A 16,811-nucleotide genomic window follows, 5' to 3' on the forward strand; every position below is an offset into this window, starting at 1 on the left:
TGATTCAAACGATTGAACGATTGAAATATTATATTCAAATATGGCAAAAAAAAGAAACAAGAAAGATTCGCCGATGTCCATAATTATGATGACAACCGAACAAATAATGATGATGATAATAATCAAAGAAAGAAAGAAGAAAATCGTAAAGAAATCGTTTCAAATTTTTTTTCCTTGAAACAAAAAAAAAAATCACTACGATGTCGACGACATTTTTTTCGTTGTTGTTTTTTTTTCTTATTATTTTGATGGTCAAAAGATATCTTTCGATTTTTTTTTCGTAGTTCATAAGAAATCTAGAAAAAGAATGATGATATTAATAATAGTTGACCACTACAACAACAAAAAACGACAACAACAAACGAGAAAAAAATAATGAAATTTCTTACCATTATCATCATCATCAGTTGATAATGATAACCATCATCATTATCATCGACCATGGTCATATCCGCCTTCTTTGTTGTTGTTGTTGTTCATTTCATCCATTTTTTGTTTCGTTCGTTCTCTTCTACCATTCACGGGTTAAATCGTAGTCGTATCAATTGTGAATTATTATCGAATTAAAACAACAACAACAACAACAAAAACGTATATGTAACATTTAACACGTGGAAAAAATATCATTCGTTTTTTTTTCTTAATCAGCAAATTTCAAGAACATCCAAAAATAGCAAGATAAGAGATAGAGTGATGAAAAAAAAATTCAGATTTGATTGCAAAAAAAAAATCAATTAATTGAATTCATTCATTTTTTGTCATAACAAAAAATATATTATGACATCGATTTGACAAAATCTGGAGAAAAAAAAATTTATCTTGTTTTTTTTTCATAAATATTTTTTCAATAAAAACTTTCTGAAACAACAACAACAACAAAAAAATGTATTCAGACACAGACACAGGATCGTTCCAATTGGAACGCATATCTATGCTATTTTTATACATCCAACAAATGAAAAAAAACAGTAAGCTTGAAGCAATGTTTTCATTTGCTATTTTTGATATTTATTTAACTTTCTCCTTTTTTTTGCTGTTGTTTAGAAAGTGGCAAAATTTATTTATTTATTTATTGATTAGCCAATATTATAATATTGAATATCATTATCATCAACAACAGTTGATTTGAAAGATAAAAGGACAACAACGAACGAAGAAGAAAAAGGTACTTTTAGCAAGGTAAACATCATAATTTGCATTGGATTTTAATCAATTTTACATTCCATAAATTAGCCACCAGATGTCGTATCATGTTTGCTTTTTTTTTCTCCGAATTAAAAACCAAACACATTTTTTTGTTTGTTTGTTTGTTTCAATTGAAATTATCGCGATCGGATGATTCGTTACTTTTTCAATTTTAATTTGAAATTTTTATTTTGGTCGGTCCATTTTATAGTATTGTTATTGTTCATGATTTGCCTTTTTGAAATTCAATTTATAAATTAAAAAAACTAAAATCAATTTTTAAATGGTCTCGTTTTTTATGAATGGACGACGGACCGATCAGGCGTTAACATCGCGACAGATTGGATTATTTTTGTCCATATGATTTTTATTTGTTAATATTTTGGCTCGAAATCGGTTAATTGATTGTAATCAGGTGCCAATTTGTAACCATCTTTGATCAATCCAACAATCATGGGCTACCTGGAATTTCTTGGCTATTGTATGATTTCTTTTGGACCTGCATTGGCTTTGTTTTGTTTTGTCATAGCCAAAGATCCTATTCGTATTATTATCATGATCTCAGCGTAAGTAATTTAAAACTGAAAAAATAATTTATCTCGAACTGATTAATTAATGTATGTCAACAGATGTTTCTTTTGGTTAGTTTCATTGTTATTATCATCCATACTGTGGACTATAGTAGTGCCACTCAAAGAATACTTAATATTTGGTGTCACTTTTTCCATATTTTTCCAAGAGACATTTCGCTATCTATTCTATAGGGTTTTAAGGTAACATCATTACACTGTAATGATTATCTTTTTGTAATTTTTATTACCTTTTTTCATGTGAAAATAGAAAAGCTGAATCAGGTTTGAAGAAAGTTGCCGAAGTTGGTCAAACCGTATCAAATGACATTCAACCTAAACTGGACACTAATCGAATGCAATTATCTTTCGGTTCGTATTGGAGAATTGAAGTATTATTTATTTATTAATGATTAATGATTGTTTTCATAGTTTCGGGTATTGGTTTTGGTGTAATGAGTGGCGCATTTTCTATAATCAATATTCTTGCTGATGCGACCGGCCCAGGAACTGTAGGTCTTAATGGTGGATCAAATTATTTTTTCCTATGTGCTTCGTTGACTACATTGGCATTCATATTGTTGCACATTTGTTGGACAATCATTCTTTTCAAATCCTGTGATAGTGGAAATAAATCTCTCATCATATTCGTATTCATTTCGCATCTAGCTGCCTCCTACATCGTAAGCATTCTAATCAATTTGTTTTTATTATTTAACGTCTCTAACCCAAAACGTTCAATTTTTTGTTTTGACGTAGACATTTTTGAATCCTTCTCAGCTATATATGGTATCTATTTCTATGGAATATCTACTATTATTTATTACATCATTGATTGCACTTAGATGTGCTAATTTTCGTTTCGAAAAATTTGTTCGATGTCAAAAAATAAATTAATTCCAATGGTATTAATCATTTTTTTGTTTATTTTTGTCTGTTCTCAGTCATGTTTCTTTTTTCATGTGAATAAATCCATTTTTGAAACGCAAACTCTGTTTCTTTTCTGAATTGTCGTCATGACAACCAACATAACCATTGATATGAAATTGCTCATCAAATGTTACATACATTTTAATTTAATCCAGCATTAAAAAAATCCAAATTATCATCATGTCTGGTGATAATCAACCATCTTCAGCAACTTCATCGTTATCGACTGGAAGTGTATCACAAACGGAAATCAAACCGATTATTCCTAGTCAACATATTGTCATAATCGAAGAACGGCCTTATTTTGTGCTATGTAAACCGAAACTTTTGCCACTCAAATCCATTGCATTATTACAAGTGGAAAATATTCAACGTGATGCTGAAGAAAAGATTAAATTAATGCAACAACCATAATTGTATTGATTGATTCATTGCGATTGATTGTTTTATTCTTATTATCATATATCTGTTTGTGTAGGTGTATCATCATTTATAAAAAAAAATCCATGGATCAAAACAATGGTTAAATAATAATAATAATAATAATAATGATAAGTTGCACCTATTAAAATCATAAGATTAGTATAAACTTTGTGTTTGTATATATTAAATATGCAAAATTCTCCAAAAAAACAAACAAATTATTTGGATATGGATACGATTCTTCTATAGGCTTCTTGGTTTGATTTGTTCGTGTGTCTCTCTGGTCTCGATTCAGTTATCACAAAATAGAGCGTTTCGTCTCGAAAACTGGTTATCGAGAATGATAATGGAATGTTTTTTTTGGGTGGGGTAATGTGACAACAACGACAATAATATAACGATTATCAACAAGGGTGATACTAGATCAGACTATTCTGACCAGACCAATCGGTCTTATGATTGTCTGTCACAGGTGACATCGGTGCTGAACTGGTTGTCGGACCTGTAATTTGTTTGTATAGAAAATGATCAGTGAAAAGATATTTAATCTGCTGATTTCTTACTTAAAGAATTGTTGAAGCCAAAACTGGGCAAAAATTGTCCCGAAGGCGATTGAACATTGGTGCCCTTTAGCCTTTGTTGATTGTTTGCCTGAGCCAATTGATTGATGGTAGGAGCTGCCGGTTTGGAATTCTTCAAGTCAAGAATATTGTCAAAATTTATGCTTGTATTGAGCCCACTCCATGTTTCACCTGTAAATGAAATAGATTCATTATAATCATAATCAAAGAAAAATGGTTAAATGTATAACGAGCCTATTTTAAGTGAAGACGATGAACATGAAGAATCTTCGGACTTGTTAGCTGTCTGTTGTACTGTCGAATTTGAATGATTGTTAGCTGTAACGGGTGTCAACAAAGACAATGTATTGAATGGAGACTTCGGAGGTTCTATCGGTGCAACTAAAAACGGATTCATAGCTGCAAAAGAGGCAGATTCACTGGGGTTGCTTGAACTTGTTGCGCCCAACAAGTCTACTACATTTGAAGTTGGAACAGGTTGCACGTTGACGTTGAGCGGCGTTGGTGAATCAAAAGCACTTTGGAAATCTGCAAAATCATCAGTGTTGTTATTTGATAATTGTTTATTGCCACTTAAATTTGGTTCGCTATTGGGGATTGAGGGACCGACGAACTGTGAAAAATCGGCAAACTCTTCATCTTTTGCTTGTTCAAATGAAGTCGGACCGGTTACCGTAAGACCACCAAATAGATCACCCAAAAGATCGGCCGTTTTCGTTTGGCTATCGCTGGTTGGAGAAACCGAAAATAGATCGGCATTAGCAGTCGAATTAGATTCGGCTGGTTTGTTATTGGCGTGTTCTTGGGCATACAAAGCTGCAGCTCCTAAATCTATTTTTTTGATGTTACGAGTAGTTCGTTGCTTGGCTGGCTGTTGGTTGTTGTTATTTTTGTTTTCGACGGGAATAGCTGCTTTTGCTTTTGGCGGGGATGATGGTCGACTATGATCGCTGTCATTTTGGGCATCGTCATAACGTTTGGGTTGCTGTTCGATTTCGTCTTTAAATCCCCCGTCATATGGTCCATCACTTTTTCTTGGTGAATCCGACCAAGAGTCTCGATCTCTGCTACAACACGAATAAATTAAAGCGAAAAAATTAATTGAAAATAACAAACCTGTCCGAGTAGGAAGATTGATTTGAAACGCCTACAAATTTATCCTTATACTGTTTGGCTTTTTTTCTTTCTTGGCGAATTTTTTCATCATCCTGTATAAGTTCAATGATCAATTTAGCTCGTTGTCGAACATTGATACCTTGATCTTTGCCCAATTCATCAATAAACGTATAGTTTTCAAGACGTCGAAGATCATAGATATGTTCACGAGCTGAAGTAACAACACGTTCGGATCCATTAATAACCAAATAGTTGAGCAATTGCAATGATTTATATGTTCGTCGCCAATTATACATATTTTCTTGTATCATTCGTTTCCAAAGCATATTCATCACTTCTGGATAATATTCATATGTAAAAGTATGTTGAGCAATTTCTTGCATTTGACGACCAGTCGGACCCCATGCTTCATCATTTGTTGCTTCACGTACTTTGGCCTAGAAATCGTCAGTTGTAGTTTTGCGGCGAGAAAAAAGAATATAAACTTACCTCGACTTCAGTGTAGTTCATGATGATGTTTGTTCTGTTTGAAAAAAAAGTAGACGAATGATGATTATTGGACAATCATATGGAATTTTCGGTTCAACTTACGCCTTGTCGTAAAGGTCTCGAACTTTCCACATAACATTCATTGTGCGATTCGTACAAGATAATTTCACTGTTGTCCTACTAATTGGTTCGAATCTAACGGATAAACTGTGTGACGGATGGCCACGAAATTACAGAAAAATATAAAAGTGATCACGATGAACTAAACAAACATAAATAGAAAATAAGGCAATATGGGTGATGGACAAATCTATAGATGATTTGATGATGCCTTCGAAATGAACCACATCAAGCAATGATGATGTGTGAGCAAAAAAAAACCAAACGATTGGAACAAATGATAAAACCGATAGATGTCGCTCGTGTTTTTTTAATAAAAATAATTTTGATGATAATTAGCCTTTTAATAAATGTTTAGCTATGTTGTAACCAAGGTGTTACTATGATTTTCAATGACAAAACTAATCAATTTTATTTAATTAAGTATTTGGAAAAAAACATTGATTCGAATAAAATAAAATATAATCAATATGCATGCAAAACACACTACAGCGATCAATTGAATATTAATTATTTTCTGGATATTTAATGACCACATCATTAAAAGCCTGAGCTACATATTCTACATTATTCGTATTCAGACCACAAATACTAATACGACCATCATTAGGAAGGTAGATATGATAGTCATCAATAAGGTGTCGAACCTGGTTCGGTGTTAAACCAGTGTAAGTGAACATTCCAATTTGTGAGGTAATGTGCGACCAATCGCCGGGTGTTTTCAATTCTTCAAGTTTGTCGCGTAATGCTTTACGCATTTGAATGATTCGACCGGACATTAATTTGATACAATCATGCCATTCTTGATTTAGTTGACTATCGCCTAATACATGTGATACGATTCGAGCACCATGTGCCGGTGGATTTGAATAATTACCGCGAACAATTAGAGCCATCTGGGCTTTAACGTTAGTCAATACATCAGCGTTTTTTGCAACGAATGTCAAATTGCCGATACGTTGACAGTAAAGACCAAAATTTTTGGCAAACGATTGAGCACAAAGAAATTCGAATCCTCGAGAGACAAAATACCGGACTGAATAGCTATCCTTAACTAGATCACCAGATGCAAATCCTTGATAAGCACAATCGAAAAAAGTAAACAAACGTTTCTTTTCAATCACGTTGGCTATTTCATTCCATTGTTCTACAGTCGGATCTACACCGGTTGGATTATGAGCGCAAACATGTAATATAACTACTGAATCTTCAGGTGCCAGAATCAGATCCTCTAACATGCCGTCAAAATCAAGAGAACGATTTTTTCCATCCCAGTAGCGATATGTACGGACATCAGTAAAACCGGCATTTTTTAGCACCAAATGATGATTTGCTGTAAATCAAGTTTTTTAAGATAGTGACTTAACACAAACTTAGAATATAACATACGCCATGAAGGTTTCGACACATACACTGTCTGGAAGCCAGCGCATTTTTTCAGAAATTCTGATCCGATTCGTAACGCTCCAGTACCGGAAAGCGATTGAACACCGAATGCTCGTTGTTCTTTTAATGCTGGACTGTCTTCGCCCAACAACATCTTAGTTGCGAGCTGAGTAAACGATTCCATTCCCAATTGACCTAGGTATTCATGGTTTAAGTTTTCGTCCTTGAAAATAGCATCTTCTGCTTTCCGCACGACCGGCAATACCCAGGGTTTTGCTTCGTTCGTCCGGTAAGCTATAGATAAAAGAAAGCCCCATTAATTGAACTTGTGTCATTATGAATCTTTGGATAATGATGAACCTAAAGTATTACAACCACGACTAATCTTAGATGAATAAAGGATATGAATAAGATTAGGCGAACAATACGAAGCCTACCTCCAATGCCAAGATCGACTTTTTTCGGATGTGGATCTTCACGATATGCTTTGGACAATGCAAATATGGCAACCGGTGGTGCACTTTCCACACAACTAAAACGTGACATGATCAATTGATAATAAAAATTAATAATAACAAACGATAAAACGATGGTAAATATTGAATGACTTTCAATCGTCTGACAACCATCAAAAAAAAGAGGCGCATTTTATATTGTGCACAAGTTCATTTATGAGACGTTTCTTCACACCATTTCCACACTGAATAGAAACCATTGTTCAAATAGTTATCACATGCATTGATCATATGATCACGATTGTTACCATCAATCCATCATCATTGTTTATCATCAAAAATGGCTTCATCTTTGATAAAAAGATTAACCAGTAAGTTCATTATAATCAAAAAAATGATGAGTTTTTCAAAATCAATTCTTATTCGTTTGAATATAGGTCCAATTCAACTTTGTACCAACTTGGTCGCATCGATACTGAATCGTAATCCGGTCAATTTACAGCAACAAAGAAATGTAATCTATTTCACTCATAGTCAAGGAAAATTCCGTTCGAATAAAGCAGTGTTACGACGTTTTTATCGATTGAATTGGGGTGCCTGGATACGACCACGTGCTGGCCGTCATAAACATCTTTGGCGAAAACCTTACTATCTTCGTTGGTGGGCTAAACAGCACGTATTCTGTACTGATGAACAAAATAAAGTTCTTGAACAAATGGTTTCGGCTCGTTACAAAAAACCAACTTATTTTGTCGATGATCCTTATGAACCATATCAAAAGCGTCATAACCTAGTTTATGTTCCATTGGGCAAAAATCGCATTTCTCGTAGTTATATGCAGGCTCTTCTCGACAAATGATCCTGTATCCATTAATTGTTTTCATAATTCTATAACAAGTCATAGTTATAATAATTAATTTGATTTACTGATATTTTGTATGATTAAAATTCTAATTATCATCATTGATGTCTTTAAATTGATTTTCGATTTTGTTTTCGTTTTTTTTTGGAATCTGTAGCCCAAAGATGGCGGCACTGATTCTCGCACATGTGATTCATTTGATTTTTTTTTACGAAACCAATGTTAATTTGTAACTTTTATTTAACCAATTAGGTCTGATAATGGAATGCCCAGATGTACAGGTCAACGATACTGAATCGGACATTGATAAAATAGTCACAGGTAATTTAAAATCACTTCTGTAATAAATCATAATCAAATGTTCATGATTATATTGACAGATATCAATAATGGACAAAGTGAGATTACTGCAATGATAACTCCATTCAAGTATGCATCATCATTTATTTATTCATTTTTAATAATCAATAACATCAATCAGGGATCTTTTGATCAGTAAAGATGCTGAAAAACGTGCTCATGGAATGAACACTTTATCAATGATTTTGAAATCGGTTGATCCGAAAATTTGTAGTCAAAATCAAGGTATGTTTAACTGGAACTAACAAATGGAAGTAATGATGTGATACGTTTTTTTAGTCAGCTGTCTGATCGAATACTTCATAGCAAGGTTTAGCGATAAGAGTTACGTGATCGAACGATCAATCACCGGATTAGATGCTCTGGTAAGCTTGAATTGAAATTGTCTTATTGATCTAAGTTTATGGTTTGTGTGTATAGTGTCATTTTCAACATTTTACTTTCCAAATGGCTTCTTCAATATTTTTTGCCATTCAAAATGATTTACCGATTCAAATGCTGAAACCTGAATGTAAATCAGTGATTTACGAGTTGATCACTTACTTATGGCAACGTTTCCAAGACGATTTTATTGGTTTGGGAGCCAATTTCGTATACGGTTTTTTACATATTGTTGACACAGAAACCAGTCCAACATGTTTAATGATTATATTTCCAATGTTTGGTCAGATTGCCGCTGTTTCAAGTTTCGGTAAAAAAAAACTTGTCCCTTTTTATTGTGATAATTTTTATTTTCTCTGATATGCAGAGATGTTCTTGGAGGATATGTTCGATTCGATGGCTTGCTATTTCCCGATTATATACAACAAACACAAAAAGGATAAATATCTGGAAACCAAAGTCAAATTGAGTCATCTTTTAAACGAAGCAATGACAGCCAACCAAAAGTGCTGCCAGTATGTGATGCCATTGGCCCTTGAAAAATTGGAATCCGAATCTATTGAATCGAAGTTGTCATCCTATCGACTGTTACAAATGGCTTTGCCCATCTATACAGGTCATGATGTAGCGAAACATATGGCTGAACTTTGGATATCTATTCGAATCGATACGCTTAAACCGGAAATTCAGGACGACGAATTGGCGAAAAATGCATTGGCTACATTGTCCAAATTGGCCGATGTGATTGCACAAGATTCCGAATGTCAGAAAACATTGATGAGCAAAATATGGGCAGATCTTGAGATATCTTTCAAAACACCCGAATTGCAGCTTGCCTGCTCATCAGCACGCATATTGATTTCCTTCTCAGGTAATCACATTCCTATCTTTACGGAATACTTTGAACAAGTAGCACCAATATCTATAAAAAGCTTCATATTCACCACCAATCCAAATGGCCAGCAACACAGTCTTAGTTCTTTTTTATTAATGATGGAACATGGTCATCGTATTGGAATGAATATTCCCACCAAAGAAGCCTGTGATCGAATGCAATTGTTGATTGAGAATAGTCAAAACAAATCGAACGAATTACGGAAATTGATTATACGCATTCTAAATGAATACCTGAGTCTTTCTCAGTTTGAAAAAGATCATCTCCTGTTGATTATCAATTTTTCAATAAATTGTGTTCGACAATCTGGATACGATTCTGAGTTACAGTAAGTTGATTCATTGTCGTCATAATCTTTTTTTTACACACACACACACATTTCGATCCATAGGAATTCATTTTTGTTATTGATAGAAAATCTTGCTCAAAAATATGTAGAACTAATCTACGAACTATATGTTGGTAATATTATGCAAGAAATTGGTAAGTAAAAATTCGTATTGCTCTTAAAATTTACATTTAGATTGACAATTCTAGAGTGCTCAACATTGGCTGATGAAAAACAAATGCTTTTCCTGTTGAATACATTACGAAGTTCGTGCCAATCATTATCCACTATTATGTCAATTGTCAACTTTCTTATGGATCGTTTGGTTCTTCTTACGCTGAATAGTGCTGATCATCTCGTTTATATCACTAATATGATCAATACTTTTCGGATATGTTTTAGCCGTTTATCCACTCAACAAGATTTATCATCGATTGATGATTTTTACAAAGTTTGCATATCTCGATTCTTAAGGCTTTTGATTCGAACTTATTTCATTGAATCAAATACTTTATCTTGCACAAACGATGTGATAAGACAATTTGCTCTACTTTTCCACTATTTTTTATCAAATTGTTCATTGAAAGATATATGGCAACAAGTCACCGACAAAGTATGGACAGCTTTTTATACGAAAGATTTTTGTCAATTGTATGAACCCGATCGAATACAGTCCATAAACGTGAATATTTCGAACGCTACTCAGGTTGAATTTTTGCTACATTTGGTATATTCCTGCCTCAAAACTTGCGATAACAAATCTTTGGACGAAAATTATTTGATCAAATTATTCGATCAGATTGTTTCATACGATCTGACTGTTTACAATGAAGAGATTATTCAACTGATTAGTATGTGTCTAGCTGAAATCGTAGCCAAATTGGCAGATTCAAATTTGCTTTCCGATTTACTTGCAAAACATTTGGAAATGTTTGAATCATCACAGAACCAGAGTGAACAAAAATTTATATCAAATCTACATTCAATAATATGGATATCAAAGAGTTTATTTCGAATGGAAAAAAATGAACACTTGCAACGTTATGTTGAAAAAATACTCAATTCGCTCAATCAAGCGACCAGTTCAACTCGTACCGCTATAAGAGGATTAGCCGATATCCTCTATTCACAAAATGATTACTGGCAATCTAGATACATCAACGACACTATGGTTGGAAGCGATCAATTCTCCACGGAACTACATGAAATTTTTTGTAATCATTATGAAAAAACCAATGATGAAACCGTACTTTATATTGTTTTGTCACATCTAAAATATATGCCTTTGCCAACTGATAAATATGTTCCATACATTGTCAAAGGTTTGCGAATTGCCGATTCACCAACGATTAATTTGCTTTGCCTCAATTTTCTATCGAAACACATTCTTACCGATCATCCGGATTGGATCGAGTCACAATTATTGACTGTATTCGGATTAATCATTGATTTAGCAAAGAAATCGCCTTCGTTGCATGTTCGTAGAACAGCATTGAATAACATTGCCACCATGATCGATTTGTTTGGTGAAAAATATTTGGTCGGTTTACGTACACAATATGTTCAAAGTTTACGATCAACATTAGGTGATCATAAACGAATTGTACGATCTAGTGCAGTACGGTCATTTTTCAAAATGTCCATATTGGGCCAGCCAGGTAATAGGGCACACTGAACAAATTACACAAAAATATTAATACAAAAATTGTTTAATAAACTTTTTTTTTGTTTTGTTTATAATGAATCTATAAGACATTGATTGATCACTTCTAAAAGTTTATTGTTTTCAAGCGCAGCGGCTACTCGTTCTTTGTCTGATAATTGTTTGTTGACAATTTCTTCGGTTGAATGTGATCCAGGAGCAATTTTGACCATTACTTTGTATGTTGCAGGTATCGACCGTAAAAGTTTAACCTGAATACACAATCCTATTAGACTAGCCAAAGAACAATGTTCGATAGTGGGTGTGAAAACTACTTCGATAACTTTAGTTTTAGTATCCACAATGACATGTTCTTCATCGACAACATTCAGCTCTTCCAATGTTAATGGATGTTCAGGATCTTTAATACCACGTATTAGATCGAATATTTCTCTTGAATCAATTTCATCGATAACACTATCATCATAATCATATTTTTTAATTGGTCGATCTTGACGTTTTACATATATTTTTGGATTAACATTATCTAATGGACGACTTGGATCCATGCTTGATGAAAATATCATATGATGTCATTAATGATTAATTTTTACACGTCACAAGTTGACAATTCATACAATTCACACAATGCAAACAATTATGATTCTGAATAAAAGATGGCGTTTGAATCCGGATAGAATTTCCGGATTTAAAAAACAGAACAGAATTTAATCAGATGATCAGAGTTTGTTGTGAATCATTATTTAGTGATAAAGAGGCACATTGTGTGCGTGTCTTTTTTCTTTATTCTCTTCGGTTAATGGATAGCCATTGAGAAAAGAGACGGGAGGATTTATAAAGTTAAAATCTAAACGTGCATGTCATGTGCGTGTATTTTTTTCACTGTATTCGGTGTGAAAATAATTGATGATCATCAAAACAGGGGAACAGTGGCAAACTTTGAAAGAAAGAAATGAAAAAAATAAAGGGAAATAAAGGAAATCGAATGTTCGTATATAAATCTCCATTAAAACTTCGACCCACGACGTTTTCGTATTAAATGAATTTCTATGATTGGATCAATTAATTTTACATCGATTTTTTGTTGTTTGTTGTCTGTTGAAACGAGAACGAAAAAGATTAGTTTATATGGCGCCCATATATACAACAACAACAAAAAAAAACAATCACTTCCTGGGCAATTATTATTTTTTGTTTTGAAAGTTGTCTGATGTGGACAATATATCCAATCAATCAACAGGATTCGATAAAAGTATCGATTATTGCAAATGAATGAATGATGTCTATATGTAGTTGTTGTGACAAATAGTGCCTGAAGCATTCTGCCCAAATATCAAACAGAAGTAACATTGTGTTTTTTTTGTTGTCAATTGGATTCCTAAAACAACCCCCCTCTCCTGAAAAAAATTCCAATTGAATTTAGATTCTGTTGACATAAGCTTTTTTTTTTTGCTTTTGGAAACAAACAAACAAACAAACAAATTCATAAAGTTCAATTCTGCAGAATTAACAGAAGTGTGAAGCATGCGTTGAAATAGAATGTCATTCAGTCATTTCAGAGTATCATTTCATTATTATCATAAGAAGGGTCGAGGTTCGTGAATATTCATGCATACAAGGCTGATTTGCATTCGGACTGTATATGTGTGTGTGTGTGGCACGAATCAAAACATCTAATCTAGTCATACAGTAGATGGGGATTCAACTTTGGTTTGGTATTTGAGTGTTTTTTTTCTGGGTGAAAAAAAAAGTTATGAGATCGACATAATAATAAAATGTAATAAAATGAAAATGAAAAAAGTAAAAGCTATCAAAATTTATAGACGACAAATGGTGAAAATGTTTTTTATAAAAAAATCTTCTCATTTTTTTGGCTTCTTGTTGATGCGATCAACCAACCAAACCAAGCAACCAACAAAAAAAAGCCGAGCGTAACGAAACGGAAGGTCTGAATTGAGCTCAGGAATGAATATGAATTTGAGCAAAGATTGCCTGTTGTGTGATGGCATTTTTTATTTTATTTTTCTTCGAATGATCTTTTCACATGACAAGCCTGTTTTATTATTATTATTATTTTGATTTTTTTTTTGAACGAACCAAAACATCAACTACATTTCACACCAAAAAGAAACAAACAAAACAAAACCAAAACAACCATCAGTAGCAATAAGAGAGCGGTGTGTGTGTTTGTGTGACCATCTTGAATTGAATAGAGGCTCAATAGTATTCCGATTCAATTAACCATGGTCGATTGTTGTTGTTGTTGTTGATGTTTTCGTTGTTTTCGAAATCGGTCTCACGATCATGGATCATCATCATTATTTTTTTTTCGTTTTTTCATTATCAATTGATGCCCTTTGGTTACAAACATTTTTCACATTGTATTTTTTTAGCTATTGTTAATTGATGGTGGTCAGGTATGATGTTTCAATGTCACGATCACATCGAGAAAAAAAAATTTTGATTTAAATCTTTTTTGTTTCCATGGAAATCAAAGCAAAGATTTAAATTTTGGATGGATAGAGAAGAGGAGGGGGGTATACTTGAATGGAAATTGTTTTCCTTCCTGCTTTTTACACTAAAAAAAAAGAAAATATCCAAATGATTAATGTAGCGACAGGAATGAGAAAAAAAACCTTAAAGGAAATTGCTGACAAACAGAATTTTTCGTTTTTGGCGCCATAGCCATTCATGAAAATCATTCCAATATTGGAAATTGAATTGGACGAGCTCACAATAACAACAACAACAACGGGAATCTAAATAAGCCTTAGGGAGTGATTGAGAGTAAGTTACAGATTGTTTGCTGCATCGTTTAAGTTTCTTTTTTTTCAGATTCAAATACTAAGACCATTTATAAGCTTGTGCGAGGGGAAATTATACATCCGATATACAGTTGAATTACCGGGATTCCGGTCGAAAAAATGGTAATGGGTAATAATCCATTTGTTCAATCGATTTTTTTTAGTAGAAAATGATTGCCGACCATTTTGATTGTTTTGAGTTTTTTTCACTGATTTCAATTATTATTATTATCCATATGGTCGGTGAATTCAACTGAACTGATGCAGGGAGGTCATCAACAACAGAAAAAAACGAAACAAAATTCCAAGATGACCAAATTGTGTTGAAAATGATATGACTACAAGGTTTGGTCAAGGTTGATAATCATCATTTTCATCATTATTATTATTATCATCATTTCAATTGTTGACCAGCCCAAACCAAAAAATCGAAAATATGGCCTTAATTAAAGTTTCAGTCAAAAGATGAAGATGACGGTGGTCGTCGTCGAGGTCAAACATTCGACCTTGGTCCCTCTATCATACATGATTGTTGTTGTTGTTGTTGTTGTTTATTTTCGGTTTATTTTTCAGTTGTTGTTGTCTGTGAGACAATTCTGTATATGGACGGTGTTCTCATTTTGACTGAAGCCATTATTATCATTGAATTTCATGACGATGATGATGATATTTTAGGTGAATAACAACACACAGACACTCACACAAACAAACAAACAATGGTTAATTGAAGAATTGACCAAAACGATGGGATTATCTTTGTTGGATGAAATGATGGTAATGATGATGATGATGAATTTCTTCTTGGTTTTTTTTCGCCTCAATCAACACTAATCAATGAAATCATATTCATTGTAATATTTACCAAACATCAAACATCAACAACAACAACATCATTGTAATTGCATGAGAAATAATTTTGGCCGCTAATTATTTTGATGGCTGAGAAAATTCACTCAAGACAATCATCATCTTGATCATCATCAACATCATGATCATCATCATTGCGCGCGCCATTTCAATTTCCCATCAAAATACCAAAAAAAAAAAAAACTTTGAAAAGTCAGACAGAAAAACAAGGCAAACCAAACCAAAGAAAAAAGTACCATTCGAAATATTATGTTCGAAACAGACAAGCGCAGATCGTCGTTTGTTATCCAAAATATTTTTTTTTACGAATTTTAGACCAAAGATGTTCTCTTGCTCTCACTGGCTGTTGTATCATTCTTTCTTTTTTAACCCCGACGACGACGACGACGACGATGTGTTGTTGTTCTTGTTTATCGTCGTCTTCTTCTTCTTCTTTCTCGCTATCCACCTGCTTTGCCTTTTTTTTTCTTTCAAACAAACAAAAAAAATTTCCATCCATTTTCCATCAGTCGATTCAATGTATTCGTTCAGTGATGGTCACGTTTTTCTTATTTCGTTGATCTTTTTTTTTGGTTTCTGTGTCCGTTTAAGTTTTTTCTGAATGTTTGTTAGTTTGTTTGTTTGTGGATCGGTCATCAAAATAGAATTCTAAATATTCATTTGCAAATCTATCCAAAAAAGTGTAATAATAATCGGCTATGTGTTTGTCGTTTGTCGGTTAAAAAGTAAATCTCGGTTGGATGTTTTGTTTTTCTTTTCTTCTTTCGGAATCATTAAATGTGACAGTGATTTTGGGCTCACATCTATTACATTCTTCTTAAATCGAATCTTTTTTTTCGAATGATTCGATTGTGTGTGTGACATTCATTTGTTTTTGTGTGTTTGTGTTCTCCTTGTCTATGTGTTCTGACATTTAATAACCGTGGTTTTTTTTCTGGTGAACAAATCCCCAATTATACAACACAAACTAAATAGCCCAAACTGACAAACATTTTTATGCTTAACTCATCGTTATAGATTCGGGGGTTTTTTTCCTGGTCAGAAACAACAACAACATAATCCCGAATTTTTGTGTAAAGTCGATAATTTTTTTTTTGTTTTCAAATACAAACAGTAAGTAATCGATATATCCGATGAATCCGATTATTTGATAAATAAATAAAAAAAAATCAATGAAAATTGGTGTCCGGGATGAATCACACAAGCAAAAACTCATCAACAATCTAGGTTTTCTTCTTCTTCTTCTGGTTTTTTTCCTTGTTGGCTATTTTGACCACTGATTGATCAGTTTTTGTTGAATTGGCATCTAATCGACTGGTCATCTTTTCTTTTTTTCTCATTATCGATTTGTGAAACAGATAACAAACAGACAGACAGAAAACAAATCATGTCGATTC

The 16,811-nt window shown here is 33.2% G+C and overlaps 7 protein-coding genes across 8 annotated transcripts; 4 read left to right on the plus strand and 3 right to left on the minus strand.

Annotated features, from left to right (window-relative positions):
* Nucleotides 1–758: 758 nt before the first annotated feature.
* aph-1 (gamma-secretase subunit Aph-1) lies at nucleotides 759–2,662 on the plus strand. Its single transcript, XM_027348702.2, has 7 exons — nucleotides 759–968; nucleotides 1,045–1,179; nucleotides 1,234–1,751; nucleotides 1,815–1,958; nucleotides 2,026–2,126; nucleotides 2,187–2,437; nucleotides 2,514–2,662. Exons 3-7 carry the CDS (start codon nucleotides 1,639–1,641, stop codon nucleotides 2,649–2,651), a joined length of 747 nt encoding a protein of 248 aa, XP_027204503.1. The 5' UTR covers nucleotides 759–968; nucleotides 1,045–1,179; nucleotides 1,234–1,638; the 3' UTR covers nucleotides 2,652–2,662.
* LOC113798207 (BBSome-interacting protein 1-like) lies at nucleotides 2,526–5,632 on the plus strand. Its single transcript, XM_027348703.2, has 2 exons — nucleotides 2,526–2,659; nucleotides 2,840–5,632. The coding sequence occupies exon 2, from the start codon at nucleotides 2,865–2,867 to the stop codon at nucleotides 3,096–3,098; it is 234 nt and encodes a 77-aa protein (XP_027204504.1). The 5' UTR covers nucleotides 2,526–2,659; nucleotides 2,840–2,864; the 3' UTR covers nucleotides 3,099–5,632.
* Nucleotides 3,108–5,669, minus strand: lqfR (clathrin interactor lqfR). 2 transcript variants are annotated; one of them, XM_027348694.2, is made up of 6 exons: nucleotides 5,396–5,669; nucleotides 5,294–5,327; nucleotides 4,805–5,241; nucleotides 3,923–4,752; nucleotides 3,671–3,859; nucleotides 3,108–3,609 (listed from the first exon to the last, which is right to left on the minus strand). In XM_027348694.2, exons 1-6 carry the CDS (start codon nucleotides 5,434–5,436, stop codon nucleotides 3,527–3,529), a joined length of 1,614 nt encoding a protein of 537 aa, XP_027204495.2. In that variant the 5' UTR covers nucleotides 5,437–5,669; the 3' UTR covers nucleotides 3,108–3,526. The 2 variants fall into 2 exon arrangements, with proteins under 2 accessions (XP_027204495.2, XP_027204494.2); XM_027348693.2 differs by having other exon boundaries at nucleotides 3,923–4,755; nucleotides 5,396–5,668.
* Nucleotides 5,670–5,799: 130 nt separating this feature from the next.
* Nucleotides 5,800–7,373, minus strand: Got1 (Glutamate oxaloacetate transaminase 1). The gene is made up of 3 exons (XM_027348677.2): nucleotides 7,237–7,373; nucleotides 6,803–7,093; nucleotides 5,800–6,746 (listed from the first exon to the last, which is right to left on the minus strand). Exons 1-3 carry the CDS (start codon nucleotides 7,343–7,345, stop codon nucleotides 5,920–5,922), a joined length of 1,227 nt encoding a protein of 408 aa, XP_027204478.1. The 5' UTR covers nucleotides 7,346–7,373; the 3' UTR covers nucleotides 5,800–5,919.
* Nucleotides 7,374–7,444: 71 nt separating this feature from the next.
* Nucleotides 7,445–8,221, plus strand: mRpL35 (mitochondrial ribosomal protein L35). The gene is made up of 2 exons (XM_027348678.2): nucleotides 7,445–7,625; nucleotides 7,692–8,221. The coding sequence occupies exons 1-2, from the start codon at nucleotides 7,595–7,597 to the stop codon at nucleotides 8,111–8,113; spliced, it is 453 nt and encodes a 150-aa protein (XP_027204479.1). The 5' UTR covers nucleotides 7,445–7,594; the 3' UTR covers nucleotides 8,114–8,221.
* Nucleotides 8,222–8,281: 60 nt separating this feature from the next.
* On the plus strand, nucleotides 8,282–11,824 carry Mms19 (MMS19 nucleotide excision repair protein). The gene is made up of 8 exons (XM_075819537.1): nucleotides 8,282–8,437; nucleotides 8,497–8,545; nucleotides 8,598–8,701; nucleotides 8,756–8,841; nucleotides 8,897–9,167; nucleotides 9,225–10,080; nucleotides 10,144–10,235; nucleotides 10,290–11,824. The coding sequence occupies exons 1-8, from the start codon at nucleotides 8,377–8,379 to the stop codon at nucleotides 11,753–11,755; spliced, it is 2,985 nt and encodes a 994-aa protein (XP_075675652.1). The 5' UTR covers nucleotides 8,282–8,376; the 3' UTR covers nucleotides 11,756–11,824.
* On the minus strand, nucleotides 11,774–12,341 carry galla-2 (MIP18 family protein galla-2). The gene has a single exon (XM_027348675.2). The coding sequence runs from the start codon at nucleotides 12,307–12,309 to the stop codon at nucleotides 11,815–11,817; it is 495 nt and encodes a 164-aa protein (XP_027204476.1). The 5' UTR covers nucleotides 12,310–12,341; the 3' UTR covers nucleotides 11,774–11,814.
* Nucleotides 12,342–16,811: the final 4,470 nt, after the last annotated feature.

Source organism: Dermatophagoides pteronyssinus, unplaced genomic scaffold (genome assembly GCF_027571235.1).
Source record: "Dermatophagoides pteronyssinus isolate colony J.1.1.1.1 unplaced genomic scaffold, Derpt_VIB-CSIC_2022.12 sq0004, whole genome shotgun sequence".
NCBI lineage: Eukaryota > Metazoa > Arthropoda > Arachnida > Sarcoptiformes > Pyroglyphidae > Dermatophagoides > Dermatophagoides pteronyssinus.